This window comes from Seriola lalandi, unplaced genomic scaffold (genome assembly GCF_002814215.2).
Source record: "Seriola lalandi dorsalis isolate HSWRI2012SDOR001 ecotype SW California unplaced genomic scaffold, Sedor1 jcf7180002054773, whole genome shotgun sequence".
Taxonomy (NCBI): domain Eukaryota; kingdom Metazoa; phylum Chordata; class Actinopteri; order Carangiformes; family Carangidae; genus Seriola; species Seriola lalandi.
The window spans coordinates 1-8,497 of record NW_019525326.1 but is presented as its reverse complement, the minus strand read 5'-3'; the positions used below and the strand labels follow the sequence as shown (position 1 = coordinate 8,497).

At 41.0% G+C, this 8,497-nt stretch overlaps 2 protein-coding genes across 2 annotated transcripts in view; both read left to right on the top strand.

Annotated features, from left to right (window-relative positions):
- ankrd29 (ankyrin repeat domain 29) overlaps window positions 1–1,587 on the top strand; it is a 4,971-nt gene extending 3,384 nt beyond the window's left edge. Inside the window, exons 5-7 of the mRNA XM_023425336.2 lie at window positions 478–639; window positions 970–1,068; window positions 1,159–1,587. Coding sequence (XP_023281104.1) covers window positions 478–639; window positions 970–1,068; window positions 1,159–1,242 — 345 coding nt within the window. The 3' untranslated portion in view covers window positions 1,243–1,587. The remainder of the gene's footprint in view (window positions 1–477; window positions 640–969; window positions 1,069–1,158) is intronic.
- A 389-nt stretch (window positions 1,588–1,976) lies between these two features.
- Window positions 1,977–8,358, top strand: LOC111669109 (vacuolar protein sorting-associated protein 4B-like). Its single transcript, XM_023425334.2, has 11 exons — window positions 1,977–2,179; window positions 3,465–3,576; window positions 4,158–4,308; window positions 5,220–5,278; window positions 5,397–5,516; window positions 5,597–5,753; window positions 5,833–5,981; window positions 6,076–6,157; window positions 6,274–6,493; window positions 6,960–7,100; window positions 7,195–8,358. The coding sequence occupies exons 1-11, from the start codon at window positions 2,159–2,161 to the stop codon at window positions 7,294–7,296; spliced, it is 1,314 nt and encodes a 437-aa protein (XP_023281102.1). The 5' UTR covers window positions 1,977–2,158; the 3' UTR covers window positions 7,297–8,358.
- The last annotated feature ends 139 nt before the right edge of the window (window positions 8,359–8,497 follow it).

Sequence of the window (8,497 nt, the reverse complement as noted above, 5' to 3'; positions counted from 1 at the left end):
GAGAAGCAGAAGCACAAAAACGTGTTTTAGACACAAATGCCGACTGAAAAAAAACAGTGTCAGTTGAACTGCAAACTTTATTGACAATATTCCCTGCACTTTATCAAACAGCCCTTTCCTTTGGAACTACATTTTCTCAATCGTTGAACGACCGTATTACTACACACATCTGTGTGCAGTTCTGCAGCTGTTCGACAAAATATGTTTATTTCTTGTTTCTGCAGTTTTTTAAGTGGCTAAAAAAATCAGTCAATGCAAGTTTAAGGACTTAAACGCACCGTATGTACAGAGAGACGAAGAACACAACTCAGAACATATAGAACATATGTCTAGTCATTTCAATGTGGAAAAGTTACAGATTATAACTTTAGTGTTGCTTTAAAAGCTGGATGAGAAATGTAGATGTGTTTGACCATCTACCGTTGACAAGTGAGGAAACTTAATAGCTGAATGAAGACCATGGGGAAAGCTATATAGGAAGCCAGTAAGTGGAACTTGAGTGGAGATTATTTAAGAATAATTGCAATGTTTCTGTGTCTTGAGGATGGATCCACGGCGTTATTCAAAGCGGCTTTAAAGGGACACAACAGCGTCATCGAGGAGCTCCTCAAGTTTTCTCCTTCACTCGGCCTTCTCAAGGTAAAGCACACTGTCACAAAATGTAAAATGTGTCACAACAGACCATAAATGAAGCGTTGTGGTGCTACAGAGACGCCTCAGCCTTCAGATCATACTCTCCAGACGTAAAGGAACATGTTTGTTTGGTACAAGAACAACAACAATCTCATCATCATCATCATTTTTATATTTATTTTTCAGTGAAAACGACCATTCCTACTGAAATCGTGACTCATATCACAATCACAACATCTTCAGTGCAGGATAAAGAGCAGATTTATATTTAGCAGTGAGTGGAGAATACACCACCTCTCCAGTAGCATTGTGAATACATATGTTTATTGTCTCCAGAACGGCTCCACTGCCCTCCACGCTGCTGTTATGGGCGGAGATCAGCGAACTGTTCAGCTGCTGCTCGGGGCCAACGCAGACCCCGCCCTCCCCAACAAGGTGAGACGTATTTTAGATCTGACGGCTCATAAAGAAACAAGAAAAGAAGAAAGTTCAGCTCATTTGATTTTTCTTGTGTGTGTTTTGCAGAGTAATGAACTCCCTGCAGATCTTACAAAGAGCGATCGCATCCTCAAAGTTTTACATCTAAAACTCTTGAATGGAGACAGCTGATGACAAACCCGGACCCCCGTCCTCCTGCCTGCCTGTACCGCACTGACGTGAGGGGAAAATAAAGCAACAACACACTGTCGAATCTACTCAACCACATGTTCTGTACATGGTGCTTGCTTTTGATTGCTGTCATATGTTGAATAAACCTGGACTAAATACTCAGCAACACAATGTGCGACCAAACTGCATCTGTCCTCCACCTGCATCGTCTCCTTTAAGCTGGTGTTCCACAGTATATGCTTTTATTTTTCTTCACCCCCCCGGTGTTGTAAGATTTCTAGATATTTTGCACACTATTTATTTGCCTTTTTAATAAATGTAATAAAGTGTAAATTTGTTAATTAACGCAGGAGTGGCAGCGTGCATTTATTTGATGGATGAGGATTGTTTTATTTTGAAAGGTCACAGAAGAATATTATCTAAAATATGCAAATACAACAGAAAAACAATGATATATATTATAAAAACACTATTATTTAGTTCCCACTAATACTCACTAGAGGTCAGTATTGTTAGATGTACACCTGTAGGCTATAACTCAGGTGTAACTCACCTGTAGCTTGGTTGAATTTATTTCCGGTTCTTTCTTTAAAGTAAAAGAATTAATTCTAAACATTTCCATCCACGTAGTTCCACCTGAATTATTTCACTTGTTTTAAAAAGCTTCACTTTAGTTTGAGTGAAAATACAGAAGAAGAAGACAATAACACTGTCACGTGACCAACGCGGAAGTCAACTTTTTTTCCTGAAGCGGAAGAGAAACAAACGTTTAGGATGTTTTTCGACTGACGTTCTCGCAAAATGAAATATAAATAACAAGTGACAGGAAAACGACGAGAGACAGTTTGTTTAAATAGTTTTATTTTGAGCGGCAGACCGACGTTGGACCGACGTTGGACCGACGTTACCAGAGCTGATGGCCGGAGGTAACTTACAGGTGAGTGACAGACTTTGACAAAGCTGCTGTTACATAAGATCCGATCATTTTAAATCAAACTAAAAACTACGTACATTTAAACCTCTTTATAGGGGTTTCGATTAATAGCTAATTGTTTTTCTTAACGGTTATTGAATCGCGCTTTATGGATCAGTTAATCGACTAATAATAAGAACAATATTCGGGGGGTTGCCAGGTTGTGAAAAATCTCTTGTTGTTGTTGTTTAACCTTTTTAAAGTTGTGGAAAGTAACTGAGGACATTTACTCAGTTCCTGTAGCGCAGTAAAAGTTTGATGTACATGAGTATTTGTTCAGACTGAACTTCAGCTGCTAAAATTATCTGTCAGCTTTAGTTCCTGGTTTCCGGTCCGCACAGAAACTTAATGACGAAATGTATATCACATGTATGTCCTTATATCTAATATATATATATATATATATATATATATCCTGTAGATATAAGAAGATGTACATTTATAACATATGAAATATGATGATTCTATATGCTGATATATCTTTTTCTTTTTAATTTCATATTCATTTTAAACATGTCTATCTTCTCATTCAGACTGTTTGAACTTTGTGATGGAGGTATATTTACATAACACGTGTTTACAAAGTAAGCCTAGATACATAAACATACGTTTGTATTTATTTGTGAATGGTAGATTTATAGATTATGTAAACCTCCTAGAAAAAAACAGGGTGTATCTGAGGCGCCTCTGTCATATTTGAGAGTCTGAGCAGCTCCAGCAAAGACTGATTTACCTCTCTGAACTCCTCAGGTGGGTTCACTGAAGTAACGTGTCCAATAGTAATAATAAAACGGCGATTAGAGAAAACTCCAGAATACTTCACAATATAATATGATCATCTCACGACCCCTCACATCTTTCCTGTGACCTTTTGGAAGAGGCCTGACCCCTAGTTAAAGCACCGACCTGTACATAACATTCATATCATGATTGTTAATAATGATGCATATAACTACCATAAAACCACTGATAATGTAATATATGATTTGATTTGATATAGTAATAAATATCTTTCTGCAGAATACTTTTACTTTTGATGATACTTTTATAAGCAGGACTTTTACTTATGATGGATAACTTATACTGTGGTAGATATTTTACTTCAGTAAATGAGCTGAGGCACCTTTTATAATTGTTTACAAGTTGTACTAATCGTTTTGATCATTAGTGAGTATTATTTAATGGATTACCAACATGTGTAAATAATCAACCCTGAATTCTTCTCCTCCGTCTTGTCTGTTGTTCACAGAAAGCGATAGATCTGGCCAACAAAGCTGCAGAGGAAGACAAAGCCAAAAACTACGAGGAGGCCCTCCGATGTTATCAGCATGCAATACAGTACTTCCTTCACGTTGTCAAGTGTGAGGAACCCGACTTATGACTCCTACCAGTGTTTACACTTCACTACCTCCATGATCTAAGTCTCTTAGGGTCGTACTTTCATGCTGGAGCAGCGACCAGCCTGAGTTTTGTTCATTTCTCAACCTGGAAATTGACTTTATCTGTGCCGAGCGCAGGGCGGGTGCAGGGTGAGATAGAGGTCGCAGAACCACATCTGTTTCCTGCTCTCACTCTGGTGATTTTTATCATTAAAAGAAAACTATAGACGCAGCAAACGTGCAGCAATAATGCAAAAATAATTCCTAAAATGTAAAGAAACCATCATGTAATCACTCTGCAGCCAGTAGTGGCGTAAATCAGTCTGCATTCATCTATAAATGAGTCATTATTGCAGTTGCTTTACACAGTTTGAAAAGCTCCTGCAGCAGGAAACACCCCACGCGTCTCCATCTTTATTTTTGGCCAAAGCAACATGTCATGTTTTATTCTTGAACGCCGTTGTGAGCAGTTCTGAAGCTGTTGGTCTTTGCACTGCTGCAGGTTCAGGAGCAGACGTCCACACAGTCACACATTAAAGTTAATTGCTGTGTTGTCGCTGCAGATGAGGCCCAGGGCGAGAGAGCGAAGCAGAGCATCAGGGATAAGTGCGCCGACTACCTGGACAGAGCCGAGCAGCTGAAGGAATATCTGAGGAAGAAGGAGAAGAGTCCTCCAGCCAAACCCGTCAAAGAGTCCCAGTCTGAGGACAAAGGGTGAGACTGATCAGTAGGAACCTGTGATGAGTCCCAGGTTTTGTTCTGTTGTGACTCTCTTCAGCACTTGTTTAAATCCAGGCTCATGAGGAGCCAGTGAAACTTTAACATTTTGAAAGCTGCATTGTTTACGTCCATGCTAACTACCTTGCAGTCTTCTTCTCTGACTTTGTGAAATGTGTGTCACATGCACAAGAAGGAACAACGAGATGTGGTTCCACTGATAGCTGCACTGCTCTGTGGCTCTACTAGTGCTTTAAAGCTTTAAACCCACAAACATCAGTCATTTGATTCATTTATTATTTTATTAGACTTCAGATTTGTTGAGGTTTGTTTCAGTAAATTGTTTAACCAAAAGTATTTTGAGCACTGCCTCCATTTTCCCTATAATTAATACTTTGATGAAGGTATTGGCACATCCACCTGTCTCCGGTGCAGGTGTGTTGGAAAGTATCTCACACACTGTTCTCGCTCAGCGTCACAACTTATTGATCATTCAAACGTTTCGGTCTCTCGACCTTCGTCAGACGTGTTTTAAACAGTTATTACAACCATTAATACTTAAATAGCTCCACCCACCTTGTGTCAGGGTGGGTGACAGTTCATCCCTGGTGGGAGTGTCTATCAGTCATTGGCAGTGATTTATGATTGGTTATACATTCTACATGTACTGTTTATACTGTATGCACATACAAGGAAGAGAAAAATATATATATATAAAAATAAATATACAAAAAACAAGAGAGACATCACAATATATATATATATATATATAAAATCAAACCTGGGGCACACAAGATGGGTGGAGCTTTTCTTCTTTAGGAGACATGGAGGAAGCTCTGGGACGTCTCATAAGGTGGAAAAGCAAAGTGTGAATAAACATGATGTGATCTGTTTTTATTTAACGTCAGGAGTGAAAGTGATGAAGGGGAGGACAAAGAGAAGAAGAAGTTCCAAAACCAACTCTCAGGTGAATGACGCAGTGTTTCATTAGAGATGCAGCAGGTGAACAAGGCGTCACAGTTAGACGCTCTAACTTCAGAGTCATTTTCAGTCTTTAAAGTGTTTGTCCCGCCCCTCCCTCACAGGTGCCATTGTCATGGAAAAGCCAAACATCAAGTGGGACGATGTCGCCGGACTTGAAGGAGCCAAAGAGGCGTTAAAGGAAGCCGTCATCCTGCCCATCAAATTCCCTCACCTGTTCACAGGTGTGTGAACCTGCAGCTGTTAAGCTCCTGATGTGTGTTGATGTGAACAGGATTTAATGATACAACAACTGCTTGTGTAGGAAAGCGGACTCCTTGGCGGGGGATCCTTCTCTTCGGCCCCCCAGGAACAGGGAAGTCCTACCTGGCCAAGGCGGTGGCCACTGAAGCCAACAACTCCACCTTCTTCTCCATCTCCTCCTCCGATCTCGTGTCCAAGTGGTTGGGGGAGAGTGAAAAGTGAGGTGCTCTCCTACACGATGATGACGTGATGGAAATATGAAACCCCTCTCACTTCTCCTCCTCTGTCTCTCCCCAGGTTGGTGAAGAACCTGTTCTCTCTGGCTCGAGAACACAAGCCATCCATCATCTTCATCGACGAGATCGACTCCCTCTGCGGCTCCAGGAGCGAGAACGAGAGCGAGGCGGCGCGCAGGATCAAGACGGAGTTCCTGGTTCAGATGCAGGGTGAGCGAGGAGAGACACCGGACCGTCTGAGCTCAGATCAGATCAGAGAGGCTGGACTCTGTTTATAAGTGTTCATATGTCATCCTCCTCTCAGGTGTTGGAAATGATAATGAGGGAATCCTGGTGCTGGGAGCCACAAATATACCGTGGACACTGGACTCCGCCATCAGGAGGAGGTTAGTTTGACTTATATAGAAATGATCCCTGCCTACTCACCTGTCAGGTGAGGTCCAGAACTGTGTTAGTCCAGATTTGAAATATGAGCTGATTGAATCTTTTGTCTGTGTCTTAGGTTTGAAAAGCGGATCTACATCCCTCTGCCTGAGGAGCACGCCCGCTCCTTCATGTTCAAGCTGCACCTGGGCTCCACCCCCAACGACCTGACGGAGGCAGACTTCACCACTCTGGGCAAGAAGACAGAGGGCTACTCTGGGGCTGACATCAGCATCATCGTCAGGGACGCCCTCATGCAGCCGGTCAGGAGGGTTCAGTCAGCCACTCACTTCAAGAAGGTAAGAACACCTGGGCTTGTTCTCCTACCTGTCCTCAAACCCTGCGGGAATCCAGCTGGAACATGTGGCTCCAAAATAAATCGGATTGTTTTAAGTTGGTGCCACTTTCATCCGACCGTCCAGCTTTTAGTTTTACAGCCTGTAACGTCACAGTTTAGGTTCAGTCTCAGCTTCTCTTGTTTTACAGCTTGTTTCTGCTGCAGGTTCACCTATGAATATTTGTACCTGTCAATGATACTGTACTTTAATATAAACCATACACTGAATCTGGACTCTAATATAAGTGGAACTGCAGGAACACTGGGAGACATTAAACACACATCATTTGAAAAATATGAATTTTAAAAGTATTTTCTTCTCGTGCTGAACTCGTCTGTCTGACTCACCCAGTTAACAGTGTGTTTACTATAAGTGTTCTGTGTTTCTGCTTCCACACACACACACACACACACACACACACGTTTAGGTTCGGGGTTCAACTTGGAACAACCCGGGCGTTGTGGTGGAAGACCTCCTGACTCCATGCTCGCCTGGAGATCCCAACGCCGTAGCGATGACGTGGATGGAGGTTCCTGGGGACAAACTTCTGGAGCCGGTCGTGTCCATGGTGAGAAAAGACTCGTTTTAATTCGTCATATGTGGATGAGTGTTATTAATAAGCACAGATGAGCGCAGTGATCAGGACGTCTCCCTCCCTACAGGCGGACATGCAGAGGTCGCTGACGAGCACCAAGCCCACGGTGAACGAGCAGGACCTGGACAATCTGAAGAAGTTTACTGAAGATTTTGGTCAAGAAGGCTAAAACTGTTCATCCTCATCTCATGTAAGACTGCAACAGTCATTTCCTCCGTCAGTTATGCTTTTGATTGATCGATTCATCTTCTGGTCTGTAACAGGAGCCCAAAGTTTCTTAGTCAGGTCGTCAGAAAAGCCCAAAGAAGTCGTGACAGTAAGACGTGGAAAAAACAGAGAAAGCAAGTGAATGTTAAACTGAAACGATTAATCACTGATCAAAATCTTAATTGATCACTTTTTTTTCTACTAATCAATTAATCAACTGTTTCAGCTCTATTTATGGCTTATATATCAAACCACTTAGGCTCGTGTTTACATCTAAACATTTGTAAGGTTTCATATTTCTTTTATTTACTTGTTGATTTTGTTTTATCGAACCAAAGTTACAATGATCTTTATTTTTTTCAAGAAAACTTTCTGTCTCTAAATGTAGTTGAACATGAAGTCAGTGGGTAAATGCACCTTTCCAACACTACATACCTCTTCTTACAGTGATATGAGGGGGAGGAGTTTGTTTCAGGGTTTAGATTTTAGCCAATGGGAAGTCGTACTTTAACATTTTGAAAGGCCGCTCTCTTTAAAACTTGTATGTAACATTTTACTGGTTATTTTTACCCCGAAACTTTTGGCATATTCATATTTAGGTGGGAGGTTTTTTAAAAAGCTGCATCAATGAACAAACTATGTGCTGCACACAAAACTGTCATTACCAACGTTAAAGAGGGATTTCTGGGTCTCTATGGTTACTGAACTTTACAGGACACATAATGTAGTATTGTACATTATTGCTTCTAAAAGCATTTCTAAATTCTGATCCATGTGCCTGAACATTGACCCACAGCGTCTCTGCACATATTTCCTAAACTTTCAGACGTCGTGTTCTGAATTATTTATAGATCCTAGATTTATAGATCGAGCTCAAACTGCGTTGCCTTTATTTCAGAGAATATTTGGGGTTTACTGGGGTTACATGAATAAAACTTAAGGTGGTCGTTTGCACTTTTGTTGTATCCTACATGACGTGTTCTGTGAACTCAAGTCTCAGGGTTAAATAAAGGAAACAAGGAAACAGGAGTCATCGTTACCTTTGTGAATATACAGTATTTAATAGTTAAAATACATCTCTTAGTTAAGTGTCATACATTTTTATTTTAAATGCAGGTAAATCATAATTACCAGCCGCAACAGCAGGAGTATTGTTTTCACCG